This window comes from Manis pentadactyla, chromosome 15, assembly GCF_030020395.1.
Source record: "Manis pentadactyla isolate mManPen7 chromosome 15, mManPen7.hap1, whole genome shotgun sequence".
Taxonomy (NCBI): domain Eukaryota; kingdom Metazoa; phylum Chordata; class Mammalia; order Pholidota; family Manidae; genus Manis; species Manis pentadactyla.
The window spans coordinates 42,314,669-42,336,285 of record NC_080033.1 but is presented as its reverse complement, the minus strand read 5'-3'; the positions used below and the strand labels follow the sequence as shown (position 1 = coordinate 42,336,285).

Sequence of the window (21,617 nt, the reverse complement as noted above, 5' to 3'; positions counted from 1 at the left end):
CTTTTTGTTGCTCTATAATATTCCATTATGTGGATATATCACATTTTATCCATTCATCTGTTGATGGACCTTTAGGAGTTTATCCTTTTGGGCTATTATGAATAATACTAGTATGAACATATGTATACAAGTTTTGTGTTTTTTTTTTACTTTGTATAGTTTATTTGTATGTGGAAAAAGTGTAATAGGAAATTCATTAAAAGGAAAAACATGCCTTCCAAAAAGTAGGTTGTTTTTTCCAGGTAATGAAAATACTGATACATTTGTACTGGATTACCTTAGCCTCCTTAACTGTTAGGGAAATATTTTTAAACAGGCAAATAAAATCCTGGAGGTAACAAACAATGCAGAAGATGGAGGGCATTAACGTACATCGCACATGTTCCAAAATGCCACACAGGCAGGATCTACAGAACAATCCAATTAAAAAAAAAACTACAGAAATTCTAGACACTCCTCTAATAGTATAAATGTCACTGCATAACATTTCAAATCCAACTAATAACTAATAACAATGCAATTCACATTCAATTAGAACAAAACAATATGAAAAATGTGAAATTGAGCTTTTCCATGGCACTAACAATCCTTCCTCATTAAAAAAGTATCCTGTACATGTAGGGAAAGTATACACACATAAATTATCTGAGAAATAGAATAAAATTGATTAGAAATTTCCAGGTAACAGGACACTGCAGACACAGAGGACACTGTTGCTCTGGTTTTTAATCATTCTGAGAATTTTCACCCCACTTTGTGTATTCCCTCAGAGTGCACATTAACAGATGCAATACTTTGATAGTTTGTGTGCTCTTCAATTTTTTTCATTTTGAAGAGAATATTCTGTGTAGAATTATGTCCTACTGGAAGTATAACCTTGTAAGTGTTTATTTGTCTTTTTCTAGTCTAATTCTCTTTTTATACCCATATTCCACCATTTTCCGATTGTAGTTTTTGTCAATTCTGTTCTATCACAGTTCCCTTTTTATATTAAAGTATTATGAGCTCAACATTGGATGCTGTACAAGTATCAGTAACTTCACAATCTTAACTCACCTTAGAGCAACAGTTTTGCACTAAATGACAGCCTTTGACAGATCTAGGCTGCAGCTAGGGAAAAGGGGTTATCACAGGTTCCAAAGCTAGTTTTGCAGTTAGACACTTGTGAGTCAGTGGGAGTAAACAAATTCATGGACTATTTCAAATTACAATGAATAGAAGATCCATCATAGCTTGTTTCTATTAATCTTAAGAAATACATATGTAAGAATACATGTACACATATGTAATATATGTACCTCTATCATTTTATGTATATATGACAAATACTTATAAATTTCTCAGACTTAAAATTAATTAACAAGATCCCTGTGTTTTACAATTGGAGAGAGTATAATTCTATAGGTACAAGATAGGCCTAGGAAAATGTGCTTGCTCATTCTAAACCTAGCTCTCACCAACATACTAGATTTGGGGCAAGTTTATCCTTCCATGTCTGACTGTTACAAAGTGAATAGAGTTTGCCTCTGACCTTTTAAAGAAGATTAAAATAAGTGCAAAATGCAAAGTTACATGAGAAAATGTGCTCTGTAAGGCCAAGGTATGACTAATAGTAAAATTTTTATAGGTAATGTAGGTGGCTTTAAAAAGTCAACTCTCCCTTATATCTAAATGTTGCTAGATGATTGCTTTATGACAAACAACTGAAGAGATGCCAAGACTGAAACAATAAAGTCTCTGGCAGTCTATGATGATTAAGGCCTTGCTTTTATCTGACTTGAGATCATGTTGTCTTAAAAGAGACACATACACTCTCACATACTGTAATGATTTATACTTTCTAAACATTTAATTTGGAAAGGATTATCAAATGCATGTGGGTTTTAGTTTTACCCTAATGAAAATTATAAAACAAAATACAATTTCATAAGTGGTCTTAAATAATAGGAAAATGCAATACTGGCAAAAACAAAACACAATGTTCTATTTCTCAGGGGTATGTTATTTCTTGAGCTCCTACAAAGACGAAAAAAATTCACAGATATATACACACCTGCTAACATAACTTTGGTCCCACACTCACTCCGAAGGTTTATAGCTTATACTCTACTACATTCTTAAGGAGAGACTGGTCATATATAGGATTAGCAGTATAGGGTGAAATAATGACTTATGGTGTTTTGTCCAGACATTAAGATGTACAATGGGTTGCTGGTAACTGTAATCAGTATAATTTTAATGCCAGGAAAGTAAGTTATGTTTTCAAACTATTATTTATCAAGCCTTAACAAAATTTCAAGGTACATAATAGTTATATATAGGTAATTCAGCAATGAAAATGGGTGTTTCTACTTGTCAGTAACATGGACAACTTTATCAAGTTCTAGTCACTCCTAGATTTGAGGCCTACTTATTTATTTGCTACAATAACAACCCTTTCAAGTCTTGCCATTGCAATATTGCACCCACTGAAGACCTAACTCCCTAGCAAGTAGGTGTTTTTTTTAAAAAAAACTACTGACCCCACTCTCCATAATACAACATGACTGATAACAATAGTTAACAACTAAAACCTACAAAATATGAATGCTATGCAATAATTTAAAATTTAAAACCAAGTGATCATAGTAAGGCCACCAATTTACACTGAAATGTCAAATTCTGTGAAGTATTACCAACCAAAAAAGTGATGCTAGTAAAGAATGGGTCCAATATAATGACTTGAGATAATCTAATGATTAGAAACTCTTACTTTTTAAAATACTTAACACAAGAAATCTCCATCCCTTATTTGTATGCAGGATCCAGATATTTCACCAGTTCAATCTTTGACATCCATGACACAGATTTTTTTGAACCATTAAAATAAACAAAAAAAGTCTTCTCTGCTTAACTGAAAGGATATGGAGTCAAGTTTCTTAACAAGCTGATAATAATCAGGTTCAGGTCCAAGATGCTGACAGAACTTCTGCGGTATAGAACTCGTGCTTATTCCTCCTCTGCTCCCTGCAGTTTGTCATGGAGGGCTGAGTTGACGTGTCCTTTCTGGTTCAGGGAACACAAACCATTCAAATAAGATGAATCTTCCATACTACCGAGATGGCAAAATGGGCTTAACGAGATGGGAGCGACATAGACTTTTTAAATACCCTAAATCCTTTTGCTGGCCCAGGATATGGTGGTTCTGGTGAAACGCTGTGTTTCCTAGTCAGTGCCACTGCCTGTTCATAAGAAGGTAATCCTGTGTCCTCTGGTGAAGGTGGTGATGGAGAAAAGACAGCCTCCTCAGGTCTTCTGAAAATGATGGAGGAAGCATGCCTGCCCCACACGTATGTGGCTCAAGAACCTGGATGTCTTTGTTACACTTAGTGATAGGAAGATAGTAACCAAGTAATCCAAAAATAACCAAAAATACTCCAGCAGCAATTAATCCAGTCAGAAGGCCCATAACATCGATTTTCTCTCTGTTGGCATCTGATTCTGTGGTTGGTCCTTTAATTGAATATTCCTGCCAAAATGTCGTTTTATCTTCATCCACAAATATCTCTCTGGTTTCTTCATAATTACACAGTTCTTTGCACTCTCTTTCTAGGTCTCCGGGAGTGAAGAACTCCAAATCAAATCTATTATATAGGAGGCGTCTATGTATGAAAAAGTTTGCTTCTTCTTTTGATGTAAAGACCTCTTTTCCCGCATGCCCAGACTCCGTTGGACTTCTTGTGCAATGAGGAAACGCGGAGGTTACTATGGGCAGTTGGCTGAGTAGAACCAGAAGTGTAAACATAGTCTGGCAACTGTCAAACAAACTGCAGCTCGGCGCCCATGTTCCAGCACCTCCCGGGCCGGAGCCCCTTCACTGGGTCGTCCCTGCGGCCGCCAGACCCTCGGTCTCAGCGGCCCCCAAATCTCGGCAACGCCGCGCTCCGACCGAGGAAGCGCCTGGGATCGGCAGAAGGGCGCCCTGCATGCACCGCGGGGACGCGCGCAGCCGAGCTCCCGCTTAGACGCCCGGAGGCCGCGGAGCTGTATACAAGTTTTTGCATGGATACGTTTTCATCTCTTTGGATATATACCTAAGGATAGAACTGTTGAGTCATAAGACAAGACCATGAGGAATTGTAAAATTGTGTTCTAAAGTGGCTACAACTGAACATTTCCTCCAGCAATGCATGAGAGTTCTGGTTTCTCCACATCTTTGATAACACTTTTTACTGTCTTTTTGATTCTAGCCATCCTAAAAAGTGTGAAGTTATATCTCTTCGGTTTTGATTTGCATTTATCTGATGGATAACAATGTTGAACATCTTTTTATGTGCTTACTGAACATTTGTATATATTCTTGGAAAAATGTCTGTTCAAATCTTTTGCCCATTTTACAACGGGGTTTTGTCTCTATTGTTGAGTTGTAAGAGTTCTTTATGTATTCTAATACAAGTTTTTTTTTTATCAGATATGTGGTTTGCAAATATTTTCCTCAGTTCTATGGGTTGTCTTTTCACTTTCTTGAAAGTATTATTTGAAGAAGTGAAGATTTTAATTTTGATGAAATCATTTTTTTCTTTTGTTGCTTGTATTTTTGGTATTGTGTCTAAGAAGTTTATGCCTAGCCTAAAATCACAAAGATTTGTTTCTATATTTTCTTCTAAGAGCTTTATAGTTTTATCTCTTTTATGCTATGCTCTATTCTACATTTTGCGTGTGGTATAGGGAAAGGATGCAACTTCATCCTTTTGTATTTAGATATTTAGTTACCAGGAATATGTTTTCCCCTAATGAATTATCTTGGCACCCTTTTCAAAAATCAGCTGACCATTAACAAGGCATGTACAAATGCAAAACTTGTGCACTGAAAACTATGAAACATTGCTAAAAGAATTTTTAAAGGACCTAAATAAATGGCAAGACTCCCCAGATCTACAGATTCATTGTGATCTGTATCAAAATCCCATCTGGTTTATTTGCAGAAATTGACAGCTGAATCCTAAAATTCATATAGAAATTCAAGGACTCAGAATAGCCAAGACAACTTTTAAAAAGAAGAATAAAGTTGGGGTATTCTAAATAAATTTAGTGGATTCCTTAGGGTTTTCTATATATAAGGTCATGTCATCTGCAAGTACAGTTTTACTTGATGCTTCCCAATCTGGACACCTTTTTTTTATTTTTCTTGCTTTTACCTTCCTGGATAGAACCTCCAGAACAATGCTGAGTAAAAATAACAAGAGTGGACATCCTCTCTTAGGAGATTTAGGAGAAAATATTCAGTCATTTATCGTTAAATATGGTGTTAAATGTTTTTCATAGATGCCTTTAAATTAGTAATTCAGTCTATTTTATTAAGGTTTTTATTTCTTCTTGATTCAGTTTAAGTAGTTTTTCTCAGAATTTTCCCATTTCATCTAGATTACCTCATTTATGGACATTCAGTTACTTATAATATTCCCTTATGATCCTTTTTATTTCTGTAAGGTGGTTAAGAATGGTGTCCCCTTTTATTTTTGATTTTAATAATCTGAGTCTTATTTTATTGATCAGTCTAGCTAGAGGTTTATCAATTAAAAAATTTTTTAAGAACTTTTGGTTTCATTAATGTTCTCTATTTTCTATTAATTAATTAATTTCTAATCTTTATTTTCTTCTCCATGCTCTGGGTTTAGTTTGATCTTTCCATAGTTTCCTAAAGTGAAAGGTTGATTTTTTTTTTTCTAAATGTAGACATTTTCTGCTGTAAATTTCCCTTTATGCATGCTTTGGCCCCATCTCATGTTTTGGTATGTAACATGTTTGTTTTCATTAATTCCAAAGAATTTTCTAACTTCTCTTGAGATTTATTCTTTGACTCATTGGTTATTTATGATCATGCTATTTAATTTCCACATATTTCCCAGCTTTGTTACTGATTTGTAATTTCACTCCATTGTATGTACTTTGTATGATTCGTTTTAAATTTGAGACTTGTTTTTAAGACTTACCAATGGTCTATCTTGGTGAATGGTCCTTGTGTGCTTAAAAGAATATGTATCTTCCTATTGTTGGGTAGTGTTCCAACAGATGTTTCTTAGGTCTAGTTGGTTTATTATGTTCGAATGTTTTCTTGTCGATCCTTTGTCTGCTTGCTCTGTCCATTATTGAAAGTGGGATATTGAAGTCTCCAACGATTATTGTTGAATCGTATGTTATTTTCAATTTTGTTAGTTTTAAACATATTTTGTACCTTTGTTGTTAGGTGCATGTTTATAATTGTTGTATTTTCCTGATAGTGACCCTTCTGACATTATAAAATGTTATTTTATTTCTAGTAGTCTTTTTTAGAGTCTATTTATCTTTTATTAGTATAGCCACTTCAGTTTTCTTATGGTAGGTATGATCTAAATAATTCATATATACGATGCAGGCATGTCAAGTCAGTGGAGAGACTATACACTAAATGGTGCTGAGACATTGCCTAACTATTTTGAAAAATTCAAACTAAGATTCTTACCTTATACTACTTGTTACCAAACTAAACTCTAAGTCAAAAGATATTAAATATTTTAAAAATTAATAAAGTAAAGGTAAATATGTATAGAATTTGGGGGTAAAAACACTTTCCTCTGGAAAAATGTCAAAAACTTAAATGTGAAAAGAGAATATTGAAATGACCACATGAAAACATAAAACTTGCACATAAAAAAATAGGCTAACTGGGAAAAACATTTACTACTTATGGAACAGATACTTTACAAGGAATATGAATAGTTAATACACAGAATACAAATGGCCTTGTGAAGAGATGACTTTATATTACTAATAAAGAACTATAAACTGAGTCTTTTTATCTATCAAATTGATAAAGATTAAAAAATATTATAAAGTCCAATGTTGCTAAGAACACATAGGGAAGTAGTTTTATGCTCTGCTTTTAAGGCATAAAATAATTCAACTAGTCTTTAAATTTGAACTATTTCATGACTATTTATTCTAATGAAAAAAGTCCTCAGTGTTTGCAAAGATATAGCTACAAACTCATTATTGTTTAAATAGCCCCAGTGAAAAATATCTAAATGCTCAATAATTGGGTATTAATTATAATGCATCTATATCCTGGAATGAGAAAGTCTTTAAGTGTTGTGGCAGATTCTTTAATGACATGGAAAGATTATAACGTAAAGGTTACAAAATGGTATGTACAGTATAATCCCATTCTTCTTAAAATAATACATATGTATATGCAAAGAAAAATTATTCAAAGGTTAATCAAAGATTAGTTAATCTGAGTGTTCAACATTATTTTTACTTTGTGCTTCCTGTACCCCTCTCCCTTTCTTCCCCCACCCCCTCAGATTTCATATCTTACCTTTTTATTAAGAAAAAAGGAAGATTAAATTTTTGCCTATTAATTTGGCAAACATTATTTCAAAAGACAATACACAGTATTGGTAAGGATTTGGGGTAAATGAGCATGCACAGATTGTATGCTGCTAATGGTAGCATAAATTGCTACCAATAGCATCATTGTAAACCTGGCAACACAAATTAATATCGTTAACAACAAAGGAAGCATTTTCACACTAGGGATTAATTGTTGGGGATGGATAAAAAAATTCATATATGAACCTCAAATGTCCATTTTTAAGTAAATGGCTAAATAAATTACATCTGTATGAGCCAATACAATTAAACATCACATTTCAGGATAGTGACATAGGTCAGTATGTAATAGTAGTATTATGTTCATGTAATACTGAATATGAAAACGTCTTAGCTTCCTAGGGCTACCCTAACAAATTGCCACAAACTGGGTGGCTTAACAGAAATTTATTCTTCCACAATTCAGACCAGAAGTCCAAAATCAAGGTTAGCCAAGTTAGTTCCCTCTAGAGGAGGATTTGGAGGAAAAACTGTTCAATGCCTCTTTCCGAGCTTATGGTGGTTGCCGGTAATCTTGGTATTCCTTGGTTTATAGCTCCCAGGCCAACCTGTGTTGCCCTATGACCTTCTCCCGTGTCTCTGTGCATCCCCTCTTCTTATGAGAACAGCAGTTATTGGATTTAGGACTCACCCTAATCTAGTACGAGTGCACCTAACTAATTATATTTGCTAACACCCTATTTCCAAAGACTCACTTTCTGGGGTTCTAGGTTGAAATGAATTTTTGTAGGACAATATTCAACCCACTACATGTATATAACATACATATAGAAAGATTGGATATCTATATGAACATTATGTTTCTCAGGGTGGGTTTACAAATGATTTCAATTATTTTTCTCTGTGCTTTTCATTTTGAAGTAAATAGTTTATATGGAGTTGCATTTATGTAGAGATTAAGTTCTAAATTTACTGTTTATGCTGAACATTACTTGTAGTAAAAACCACTTTCTCCTCCTATAGCTCAAAAATATAGAATATGTCATTTTATATGTAGTGTTATCTTCTCTCAAAAACATTCAGCCAATTCTCTCTCTACAGTGCTGGTGTATGTTACTGTTCCTCTGGGTGAGCACTAGATGAAGTAGTTTGCTTGTGTTTACATGCTAAATTGTATGGAAAAGAAATAAGGCTTTCTAAGCATGAAAGTATATATGAGTGTATGATGAGACTCTATTGTTCTATTCTTGAATTAGAGGAAAACGTTTACAAAAAAAACACTACAAATAATGGTGATGAATTAGGACAGACTTTAAAACCAAGGGAAAAAATATAGATCTCTAAAATGGACTCCTTTCAGAGGTTGGGTATATACATTTGAGTCTTTCTGGATTTCATAAAGGTCTTGTGGAAGAAAAATTAAGGAAATAATGATATTGTGAATATAAATATAGCCTACTTCTGTTTTTAAAAAGAAGTTCTTCTAAAGTATACTTTCCTTTTAAAAATTTATGACTGGTTTCTTCCATAACTGGAGTGAAATAAATATGTGAAATTCAATAAAAAAATTATTGTCATGTACAGAGGCTGACATCATGGGTAGTCAAAGAATATGTTTAATAAAAAATAATTAAACTTCCATTTGCTCTATAGAACATCATAGAAAGTAATTTAATAAATTACAAATGACTTTTTAAGACGTTTGCTCAACTACAGAAAGCAAATTCAGACTACACAAAACACAACTGGTAAATATTGCAAATGTCCAAAAGAAAAATTGGACTAAGACTTGAATCATGAAACCTGAAACAAGGGCTATAAATACAAGGCAATAACAGCTATAACTCTTTTAGTAACTACCAACACATAACTTGGATATCCTTTCAACTGCAACTTCAGTATTACGTAATTCTACTGATTCTTGTCCTTATAACCCTTACTTAACCTTACACAACCATATTTGCATTTTTTAAAAAACTGATAGCTGGACTTTTACCCCAATCAATACTAAATAGAAGTATCTTGAAACCTAAGAGAATGTTTAAAGTTCGTATTAGCCTTAATGCTTTGAAAACTGCAATTGCCTTATTACATAAAAAGAGAATCACTAAGATGTTAACCAAATTCACTTGACCATAATTAGGAAAATATTTTATATCATAAATTTGATATAAATTAGATTTTAGTGAGAAGATCTAAGGTTTTTTTTTTCTTTTTAAATTGGGGAAAGAAAAGAATAAAGATCATGTGGGTACAACTAGAGGGAGGGAAAGGAAAGATGGATGGTATTGAAATACTCCACCAGCAAAGTAAGTTAACTGTGTTTGAAACTTTGGCTATCTCGTAGGTGTATTCTAGTTAAACAAAAGTGCAATACTGCAAGGGGAAGATACTAAATATGTAATATATCATTTTCATGATGAAGAATTACTACCCACTTCTCCTGGAAGGGCATTAGAGTGCCTATTGCTAAGACATTGCTTAAAGGACTATCAATTCAAAGTACTATTTTGGGAGAATATAAAAATCAACACAATCCAAATGGAATTTATATAATTTTGTAAATACATATAACACTGTCTCTCTAATAAGGGATTAGTTATTTTTACATAACAGAAACATAATTTACTGGTAAAGGTCTTGGAAAATCCAATGTAATTACTTAATTCATGACAAAGCAACAGAGTTCTATCAAAATATACTGAAAGGTATTATTTTCTGTGGGAGAGAAGTGGGGGTGCTTTTTCCCCCCCTAAATTTATCCCCTCACAACTTTATCACTGACTTATTCAAGCATCAGAAAAATGCTAACATCTATCTCTCCTCAGAATGTAAATTGTATTTCATGTCCACTTCAGTTTTAATTGTTTTAAATGTTTATAAAATGAACCTGGACCGCTTCACCTTGTCAGAATAATAGCAGCTTTAGCAGGAGAAATTGTGTGACAAATCAAATATCAGACAAATTTTACATGGTAACGGGTTCTAAGAAAGCCTTGGGCTTCATTTTTGTCATTTACAGAGATACAAATTGTATATATTTTTGAGATTATTCAAAGTGCATTTTCACAATGGGCAACTCAGTATATTTAATATAAACTGATAATCCAACACTGATTCTGGGCAACATTTAGTCTGCTTATACCTAGAAACTCAAAATGAATTTAGACTATCTGTATATTACTTTACCACTATTATCTGTTAATTTTGAAATATTTCCATGACACAAAACACAAATCTACACAAATAAAGCAAACAAACAATTTCTTTTACATGAAGTATGCTGTGTTCAAAGTTCTTTTCAGTGGCATTTCATGAGTTTGCCTTGTCTGAACCCTGGGAAGAGACATTACTCATCTGAGAAACAATTATTTCTAATAGGAGGCCAAACTTTGAAAAGTTAAAACTATGTCTAGAAGGTGCCAAAGTCACATGACACAGGATTATTTTGACTTAATTTTACTGATATCAGAGTTAAGCTCAGCAAAAATCAAGTCATATTTCTTGCCAGATTAACATGATACATAGGATGTGTTTAAAAAACCCCTGAAAACAAGTATAGAATTAGAAACGAATGTAAACTTCCTAAACTAACTCAGCTGAGGTAACAGGTAGCCAGTTAAATTGGCTGATTGGGAAACTTATTTCTTCTTTAAAACACACTTGTACCTGAATTGGAAACATCAGCAGTGCATCACAACACTAGAGCATTTTCATGTAATTAAAGCAATGGATGGTGATGTAGATTCTACAGCTTTCATGACATTCATTAGCTGCCCAAATTATTGCTGAGTTTTGATCTGTAAATTATAGGTGTCAAGGAGGCTGTAAAACTATATTCAAATTAAATCAGTAATATGCATAAAGTATTCTGTGTTCACTGCAAATATATTAAATATACAACTCTTATTGAGCATAATTTTCATAAAATTAACCCCCAACAAAATTATAATGCCTTTTGTTGTAATTTTACACCTTTATGTATTTGATAGTACATACGAGTTCAGAAACTTAAGAAATATTACATGCAAAACGTCTCTGAAAGCAGTTTGCACTTCTAAACAAATAACTGAAATGTTCGGTAAGTTATTGATGCACTCAACACTGGGGTATTTACAATTAATAATTAAAGAAAAAAATCCAAAATCAGTTCATAATTTAAATGCAGTCTGGGAATCAGTCTTCATTGCTAGAATCTGAATCCTCAGATGATGATGATGTACTATCAGATCCAGATGAAGCGTCGTCGGCTTTCTCTGAACCTTCATCTGTGCTGTTTTCATTGAGGGGACTTGGGTCAGTTCCCCCTTTGTCTTCCTGATCTTTAACTCTGGAATCTTCTTCCTTTATTTCTACAGACTTAGATGAGCCTAAATCACTCTTTTTGTTTTTCTGTACATCAAAAGTATTGGACTGAGACAAAGTTGGAACATGAAGATTAAGGCCTGGAGTGAGAAGCATCCCTGGATAAAGTATGTTAGAAAGTAACAGAGGGTTAAGAGCTAGCGGGCTGGCAGCTGCAGCTGTGTTCAATGCAGCAGCAGAGGATGCTGAAGGAGAACTTGTCACACAGTTTTCTCCGCCATTCTCTGAATTTTGGTTCTCTGTCCTTTCTTTTTTTCCTTCTAGCTCCTTAGAGTCATTTCCCTTTTTTCCTTCTGTTCCACATTCTGTAGGCTTTGTCAGGAGTCCTCCCATGCCCAACAGATTTGGCAACCCAGTCATTCCTGACAGCAACATGGGGAACATGGCAGCCACGTTTTTAGCTTCTCCTCGGGAAGAAAGGCCGGCAGGCATTCCCATTAGCCCCGAAGTGACCTGCAGTGACTGCAAGTTCTGTAGGTTTTGTTGTAAGGCCTGAAGAGTGGACAGATCCACGCCTGGAAGTAATCCATTGGCTAGCAGAGGGTTGCCTGGCACCCTGGAGGTGGTTGCAGCTGCAGCTGCTGCTGTGGCCTTCACAATTCCACTTTTAGGCCTCCTCCCTCGCCTGCTTACTTCCTCTCTCACAACAGGACCAGTGAGTATACGTTCATACATACTTTCTGGAAGAAATCCCTGAAAAAAAAAAATTAATACTAGTTACAAATAACTTACCAAAAATAGTTAATTATTCATAAATGTATTCTGTATTGATGTAATATAATCAATTGTGAAATAGATAAGCTAATTTCATAATATTGTAGCTAGTGGCTTAGAACAGCTCTTCCACTTCTCATTTTATCAGAGGATAAGAGCAGAATGGGGCCACTAGTCTTCTTCCATATTGTGAGGCGTAAGTTTGTAGAACAGTTCTATAAAATGGAAGGTCCAAACGAATTTGCTCATGAGGGTTACTTCTATGCCCTTACATGTTTTATACCAACTGCTATGAAAGACCAAAGGAGTGCCCCTCTTCTAATATGGAAGAATAATAAGGAAACGATAAAAGGAAGTAAGTAAAAGGTTAAGGTTAACATGAGATGCTACATATACTCTTAAGATTATCAGTTTGAGAATAGGGGAGATTGAGCCAAGCTGAAAAGGATACTTAACAGGGAGGGGAGAAAAATCACGTGGCTTAAAACAGAAGTACATCTGTAGGCCGGGACAACGGAGAGCCATTATCATACTTTATTGAACTGTCTCATAATTTTCTGAGGCTCAAAATTCATAGAAGTTTTAGGAGCTTAGAAACTCTAGACCAGCACTGTCCAATAAAAATACAGTGTAAACCACACATGTAATTTAAAATTTTCTAGTTGCCACATTAAAAAAGGTAAAGCAGAAACAGATGACACTGATTTTAGTAATAGTCTATTCATAATATAATGAAAACATTACTTATTACTCTAGGAAAATTGAGATATTTTAAATTCTTTTTTCCAAACTAAGTCTTCAAAATCCAAACTCATGTTTTACATTTACAACACCTCTTACTTTATAGTGCAGAAATACACTGTTTGTGACTATAGCTCTGGAGGGTGGTTTTAAACTGTTTTAAATCAATCAACTTACTCTCTTTAGAAAAGCATTGTCAGAGAACATGGTAACAAAAAAACATAAAGAAAAAAATCATAATTTCCCCATTCAGAGATAACCATGCTTATAACCACTTCAGAATGTATGCTTCCACATTTTTCCTTGTGCATACATACAGATTCTAAAATTCTCGCCACCTCCCTTTCCAAAATAAGAAACAGAATCATATGGAATATAGTTTTATAACCTGCCTTTTTATCTGGACACCTGTAGAAATAATAGCTGTTTACTCAGCATTTACCACATGGCTAGGCTTTGCTATTCTAAGAGGTAGCTTATCTACTATCCAAGTTAACATTGTGAGCTTTTTCTCTTGTCATTAGATGTTCTTCTAAGATATAATTTTTTAAATAGTTGCATAATTTTCCAATATATGATAGACCATTACTATATTTGCTATTTTTTACTACTATACTATGATGAATATATAATTTCTTTCCCCACGTCTTTGATTATCCTTTACAGCGTTGGTCAGAGTATCTTACAGATTAAAATAAAAACAGGTTAAGTATATACTGACCCTGCATTCTAACTCAACAAGCATCAGAGAAATTTATAACATGTTCTGAAAAATAAAAGTTGTGAACTAAAGCACACTATTACATGTTCATGGGATATTTTGTTAATCCTTCACTTAAAATTCAATCTAAAATATAATTAAACGGCAACTAATTTTTAAAATGATATCTTGAGTTATTATTTATGAAATACTCACAGATTGCTTAACAACATCTCCCCATTCAGGAGCTACTCCATACTCTGAATTTTCCTTCAGGAATCTACATAAATCTTTCAAAGGGGGAGCAAATGCACCTCCAACCTATAAATGAAAAATAGATTGTTGGACACTTAAAAACAGTATTAAATATGGAGACAGTTCTTGTTTTTATTCTGTGCTATATAGACTTTAGTTCTTTTTCTTTTTTTTTAATCATTATTTCATTCTTTAAAGTTATTAATTCTTTAAGGTTAATAATGGTCTTACATCTTTGAGAGGAAATTCATTTGCAATCTCACACTAAAGCCTCCAAATCCAGGATCGTGACAGCACAGAACATATTATGTAGTTTCTCGACCTGCCACTTGGTCTATTTTTTGTCTTTATTTTCATTAAGTTAGAAAATCCTACCTCCAATTACAGGACATCTGAAATTATAGCATGTTCTGGAAGCTCTGGCAGACTGTTCTGGATACAGAGTTTACTTCTTTAAAATCATGTACTCCTTGACAATCTTTATTATGTTAAAAAGAATTACCACAACCTATAAGGACTATTAATGTACTACATAAACTGTTTTAAGTAGAGTAACTAGAACAGTACAATGAGTAACTACCAATTCTTGTGCACTCACTATTTGGATAGGCAGCACAGCCTGGATAAGAGTACACACACACCTTTCAGACTTACAGGCTACGTGAACTTGGGCAAATCAATAAATCTCTTTGAGCTTTGGTTTACAGATCTGTAAAATGGGGGAGTAACAATACTTCCCTCGCAGAGTTTATGAAGATCAAAATGAGACAATTCAAGTGCCTTAGCATAGGGTCTAGAACATAATAAACACATTATTATTATTATTATTATATGCCAAGTATTGTGCTAAGGGCTTTATGTAATTTACTTTAGTTCTCCGTACATCTTTCTGAGATACTATTATTTCTATTTTTCAGATGAAGAAACAAAACTTAAGAGAAGTTATGTAAGTAGTCTAAAGCTAGCTGGTAAGTGTTAGGGTCAGGTTGCAAACTCAGGTTTCAAAAGCCCCTGCTTTCACCTTTTATGTAAATTGACACCATAAAGTATAAAAATATACATATCCTTTGTTATGTGAAAAATGATATAACCAACTAATTATAAATCTGAAAAAATTAAAAAGGCATATAATAATTAGTATGACATTGAAACGAAATATTTTGAAATTTAAATGATTCAAATTTAAACAATTGGTATCTACCAATTTAATGTTGCTTTGGAGTCTAACAATATTTCTTGAGTAACTCCTTGTATAACTCTGCATGAATGATAGGATATAGATGGGTTTAATATGGCTATTTGTAACACCTGTAAGTATTCTTCTCTAAGAAGTATATATAAGAAGATTTCCTATAATCTTTACTTAGCCTTTGTAGTTTGTTGCCTTCTATTTTTATTATCCCCTTCATTAAATTAAGCTCCAATTTAATCTGGAGGCACTTTGGGTGGTTTATGAGGATTTAGCAGGTAAATTCTTTTCCTTAGTAACTCATCAGTCCTTAGGCAAGTACTCTAGAGATTCAGGACAATAAAGACCTCTATAAAAGTAAGGTAAAAGAACAGAACCTTTATCAGACTATCAGAATTAAAAATAAAATTTAGAGTGTTTAATATCAAGCCTAACAAGTAAAAACTGAAAATTGTTCCAGTTCCTTAAAATTGGCCTGAGGCAAATTGGTTCATATCTAGCAATGCTAATTTTGTTGTAAGATGAAGTGCAAAGATTCCTAACACCCTCTATGCAAGCACAAATTAAATGCTCCTAAAACGCCATCCTGTTCTCTCCCTAATATGACATCACTTTAAAGTACTATCAAAAGCTGAATAAGCTATCTCTACAAAAATAAGGGAAAAATGAGATGGTGCACACAATGTTAAAACAACTGTTATTCTAAAACTAGTTTTCTTTCAATCCCAATATTTCTTCTGAGAAATTCAAATGATACTTTATGTATTTTTATGCTAGCAGTGAAATAATTCAACATCAAAGCTGAAGGGAATTGACATGCCCTATAAGGTAATTTAACTTGCAGTGAAGAAACAATGAGAAATTTGCTTTTCTTACTCTGATGTCATTTTTTCTTTCTTATTTTGTTGTTTGCTCATCAATAAAAAAGAGAATAAAAATATCAAAGCTATATAAACTTAAAAAAGGATGCCGTAAGAGTTCTATCATTTACTTTGTGAGGTAAAAGAGATAGGTATTATCCAAACATAAAATAGAAACACTTTGGGAAAACAGATGTTGAGCCACGTTTGGTTCTCAGGTAAACTTTGGAAAAGCCTGACTCTTACTATTCATCAGTCAATAAAGCAAGAAGATAAGCACAGGGGTATCATTAATCTACAAGGTATCTTTAAGACATTTTGTTTCCATTTACTAGAACATAATGTAGAATGCTGACTTTGAAAGAATAAGATATTTTATGGCCATTTGATGGAAATTATGGTGATAATATATAAATCTATGACGGCTATGATGAGAATGGTATCCCCTGGTGAAAGGGGATATCCTAGATAGGTATTGTGTGGGTTGTCCTACATACTGTAAGAAGTTTAGCAGCATCCTGGCCTGTACCCATTACATGCCCATACCATCCTTCCCCTGCCTACCACCTCCCAACCCCTAAGTTGTGGCTACCAAAACTGTCTCCAGACATTACCAAATGTACCCTGTTGAGAACCACTACCTTAGATATAGTGCCCTTGTGCAATGCCAGTGATTATGCACAGCTATGTAGAGTGACTTGCTTATTTCATTTAATAGCTCAGCCAAAGATGTGGGATTTGAAATGAGACTGTATAAAATTATAGTCCATGTCCTTTCCCACAGATCTTTGAGGCTTAACCTATATCCAGGTCTGTTAGAAAATATTGCATAATGATAATTTTCTAGAGAATAAAAGGTTAACAACAAATATAAATACCTTTCTGGCATTTCTTCTATTAATCAGCTGAACACGTTCTTCTCCAGTGAGACTATTAACATCTAGTTTATTGGGGTTTCTGCAACGATGCCTTTTTTGTTTGGGCCTCCCCTCATGGAGCTGCACTCTCTAAAATATATAGACAAAAATATACCTTAAAAATTTTTATCTGTGTAAATAGTACATAAGAGCTGATCCAATAGTTTAATCCCACAATATTGAAGATGTATGTAAGATATGCTATATATTGAAGATATTCCTATTTTATATATTTTATCTTTAATACATGTAATATTGAAGAATTTACCCTTTACATTTTAGAAATATTTTAACTTCAACTATTTTAATATTTATGTAATACAAACATTAAATACGGTAAAAAATTATTACATAAATATTTTCCTCGAATTATATACTTAAACAATTATTCAAGGCCATCATAATGACCAAAATTATCATTCTGTATGAAAGTCTGCTCCTCCTAGTGGCTCCTAAAGGACAACGACATTATTTCCTTAATGCTTTACTCCCAGTGTGTTACTTGAAGGAGTTACCAGCAATGCTGGAGCAGCTTCCTCCAAACCTTACAGTTGTTTACATTTTCTCCTACTACATTTCACTTGGGATACCCAATTTTCTCTGTGCCGACACAATGTGCATTTGTGCTAGTAGCTTTCTTTTCCCTTCATCTCACTTACAGTCTTTCCTATCTCCTCTCATGTAATCTTCACAATACTAAAAGATGTTATTCTTATTTTTCAAATGGGAATCAAGGCTTGCAGAGGTTATACTCGTTAAGGTCATGCAGCTAGCCAGTGGCAACATCTGGCAATAAAAAGTTATTTTACATCAATCCATACAGCTTACTTCTACAACTTAGCAAAGCAGGATTTGATGTCTGTAGCTATTTCTAATCATTAAGAACTTTCTGAGATACTAAAGTTTAAACTCTCCAGGCCAGTATACCCGCCCTATCACAGCCAGGACCTAATTCACCTTTTCTCTAGTCAGTGTTTTATGAATATGCCTTATAGTCCTATCTTTTAACTTTATTCACAAGTGCCTAGAATACCCTCCCTTTTTATTAAGCTGGTCAAATGCCTATTTATTCTTTTATCATCCACCAGTCAGCTCCACTTTCTATCTTACCCTAGATACACTAGTCTGCCTAGGCAGAGTAATTATTCCTTTATCTTTCTTTGGCACTTTCTACATGCCTTTGTTGTAATATATATATACCATATGTAACATGAGAGTCAAGAAAATATTAGTGTAAAAGTATCCCTGGGAAATCAAACAAATCATTATCCTGTATTCTTTACCATAACAAATGCTGCTTTTAAAAAAGTTTTAAAATCTTAACAATATATGGTGTTATGTAAGATATTATGATAAAAGGTTTATTCGCAGTGCAAATGATGAATGGCACTAAGTTAAAGAAATTGAGAGATTTCTTTGCAGTGGTAAGAAAAGGATATGAGAATCCTTCAGAAACTAGAGTGTAAGTGTCATGAGGGCAAGAACTTTATATTATTATCCCCAATCCCTTAAAATAGTAACTGGCACACAGTAGTTACCCAATAAAAATGTACTGACTTAAGAATGTTATTTTCTAACAGGTTAAGAAGTTACGGGCTAAACTAATGATTGTTAGTCTTAGAATTGCAATATTCATTCTATGATTGCCCATCACATTTAGTGAAGATCCCTTTCCTCATAATTATCAGAGCTTATTCATTTGAGAATCAGTGCCATTCTTTGAGGAAACTAGAGATATGAAAGGCATCCAAAAGCCAAGACTGAGGCACTGTTTTACATTACTAGGTTATTTCCTGGTATCAACAATGGCAATGTAAAATGAGAGACTAAAAATCTTTCAGTTACAAAGAGCACTGTAGGGCTTTTATGGTTCCTCTTCATGAAAAAATGATGAGGAATAAATAATTTTTTCTGTTAATACAGTAGCAATCACTTTACCTCTATATTGCACTTTTTAGTCTTCAAAAGATTTTCATTTATTAATCATTGACTCAATAAATATTAACAGGGAGCTAGGTATTACTCTGTGTATCAGGAATTCTGTGCTTAAGTCTGGGGAACACAAAGGTGAATAGGACATAGTCCTGAAGAAGCTCCCAGGGTAGTGGACAGCTTTACTGAATTATCCATTAAATTTTAAAAATAGAAGTAGGTTAAACACACCTGCTAACTAATTATATAGAAGAAATGCCTTTTAATCTTTTACCTTATAAAGTACGTAGAAATGTCAAGGGAGACTGATACAAAATTTGGTACATTGGCAAATGATAAAGTATTGTAAAATGAAATAATATATTTCTGAAAAAGCCACATGCCCATAAAACAGTACAAAATATTTCAGAGGATAAGGAGAATGCGAATAAAATATTATAATTCTCAGATTTGATTAACGTGAACACAAGCATGTGGAGAGATACAGAAGCTGTATTCTTATAGCTTAAAGAAGAGCTTTAAAGTAGTAGTTTGGACACTGGATTTAAGACATTAGAGTGACCTTAGACTATTAAAATTTCAGTGTTGTTCTGATAAAGGTGTTACGAGTTTTAAATGAGATAATGTATGTTAAGGGCTAAGTATAATGCCAGGAATACAGATAAGTCTCAGTAAACTCTTACTATGATCATTACTACCTTAAAATAAACTCCTTGTGGGAAGGGACTGGAAGTTTTAAATCTTTACAGCCTTCACTGGATCTAATAGAGTACTCTATATGTCAGAGGTGATTTTTGTTGTTCAACTACCTATTGAATAAGAATACAAAACTGGAAAATGTAGTACCAAAGGAAATACTGTATAGTGTCATGAGGAAGATGGCAATTACTTTTTTCTTCTAATTTCCCTAAACCTTGGGCAAAACCTATTTTGCTTAGGTGGGTGAGAATTTATGCTTCATTATTATAGATCTGATGAAATCACAGAAATAAAATATACCAAGATTTGTAAGGTATCACCTACAGGAATAAAAGCTCCTGAATCTTCCACATAACCCGGGTGCTCCTTAAGCCATTTTTCCAAATCCTTTCTCTTTGGTGCATCATCACCTGCAAGTCTTGTCCCATCTTTAAGATTAATAACTGGAACTGGACTTTCTATATCAGGAATTCCTTGAGGTTGAGTATAGGATAGTGATGGATTTATCCCTGTAGAAACCTGTGAGGTTGTTAAGCCTAAAGAAACCTGTAGAAAAATACCAAATGAAAATTTTATTCCCATGCTTTATCATTCTAATTTTGGTCCACTGAAACAGTTCTTTTTGAAGAGGAAAAAAATGTTAAGTTGCTGTTTAAAATTCTCATAAATCTTTCAAATTAAAAATTTTCATGAATATAGGAGAAGGTTGGATTCTACTGATACACAATCTAATACGATGTATTATAACTCAGATTTCCCATTATTTCCTATTATCCTATCATTATTCTATAAAACATCCACAGAACAGTAATATGTATATTTATGAAGATAATACTTTGGATTCAAGGATCAGTATTTTAAGTATTGCTCTACTTACATGATTAGGTGGTTTATTTCTGTTAAAAAAGAGGATGTCAACACCTTCTACATTCTTTCTCCTTCCTCTCCTTTTTTTGATTGTAGGCTGGTTGTCTAATATAACTCCATTGGCACCAAGGGTGGACTGAATCGAAGCACCTAGTCAAATGAAAAATGCAAAATAGTGATAAAAATCTTTCTCAAAAGTAATCACTTTTCTGAGTCAGAGCCAAGACGGCGGTGTGAGTAGGACAGTGGGAATCTCCTCCCAAAAACAGATATATTTTTGAAAATACGACAAATACAACTATCCCTAAAAGAGAGACCAGAAGACACAGGACAACAGCCAGACCACATCTACACCTGTGAGAAAGCAGCACATTGCAAAGGGGGTAAGATGCAAGCTGTGGCCCGGTGGGACCCGAGAGCCCCTCACCCCAGCTCCCGGCGGAGGAGAGGAGTGGGAGCGGGGAGGGAGAGGGAGCCCAGGACTGCTAAACACCCAGCCCTACCAATCCGCATTGAGAACGCAGACACACAGTGTGTGAGGTGCTGGATACTAGGGAAACAGGACAGTAAGACCTGTGAGTGGGTCCCTGCAGATGGCGCACCCGGGACAAAGAAAAGCGAGTGCTTTTTGAAAGTCTTAAAGGGACAGGAAACTCACAGCTGGACAGAAGCATCCCGGGACACTTAGCCCAGCAGCTGGGAATCACAGGGAACTTCGGGCTCCCTAACCCCCTGGGCAGCAGCACAGCTCTGAGACCCCTGCCCGTTCCCCCTCTGGGGTGGCCCCACCATAGCAGAGTAGGAGCCTGAGTCTGGCCATGCCCACAGCAAGGGAGCTTCCTCCACAGCGGCGGGGCAAGAAACAGAGACCCAGTCTACACGCAAGTGCCCAACACAAGCCGCTAGGGGTCACCGTTGTCCCAGGAAAGAAAGGCCAGAAGCAAGCGGAAAGGGTCTTGGTTCTCCCAGCTGACAGATGAGCCAACAGCATACCCACTGCATCTATCAACATGAAAAGGCAGAAAAAT

At 34.4% G+C, this 21,617-nt stretch overlaps 2 protein-coding genes across 13 annotated transcripts in view; both read right to left on the bottom strand.

The window, feature by feature from the left end:
• Window positions 1–1,532: 1,532 nt before the first annotated feature.
• LOC130681085 (transmembrane gamma-carboxyglutamic acid protein 4-like) lies at window positions 1,533–8,799 on the bottom strand. Its single transcript, XM_057493253.1, is given in 2 exon segments — window positions 1,533–3,355; window positions 3,358–8,799. Coding segments are annotated over 2 exon segments (669 nt in total). The 5' UTR covers window positions 3,785–8,799; the 3' UTR covers window positions 1,533–3,113.
• A 144-nt stretch (window positions 8,800–8,943) lies between these two features.
• LOC118926497 (chromodomain-helicase-DNA-binding protein 9) overlaps window positions 8,944–21,617 on the bottom strand; it is a 293,397-nt gene continuing 280,723 nt past the window's right edge. For all 12 annotated transcript variants that reach the window (XM_057493237.1, XM_057493239.1, XM_057493238.1 and 9 more), the window contains 5 exons: window positions 20,600–20,739; window positions 20,047–20,268; window positions 17,053–17,181; window positions 14,087–14,191; window positions 8,944–12,408 (listed from right to left, as the gene is read on the bottom strand). In XM_057493237.1, coding sequence (XP_057349220.1) covers window positions 11,527–12,408; window positions 14,087–14,191; window positions 17,053–17,181; window positions 20,047–20,268; window positions 20,600–20,739 — 1,478 coding nt within the window. In that variant the 3' untranslated portion in view covers window positions 8,944–11,526. The remainder of the gene's footprint in view (window positions 12,409–14,086; window positions 14,192–17,052; window positions 17,182–20,046; window positions 20,269–20,599; window positions 20,740–21,617) is intronic.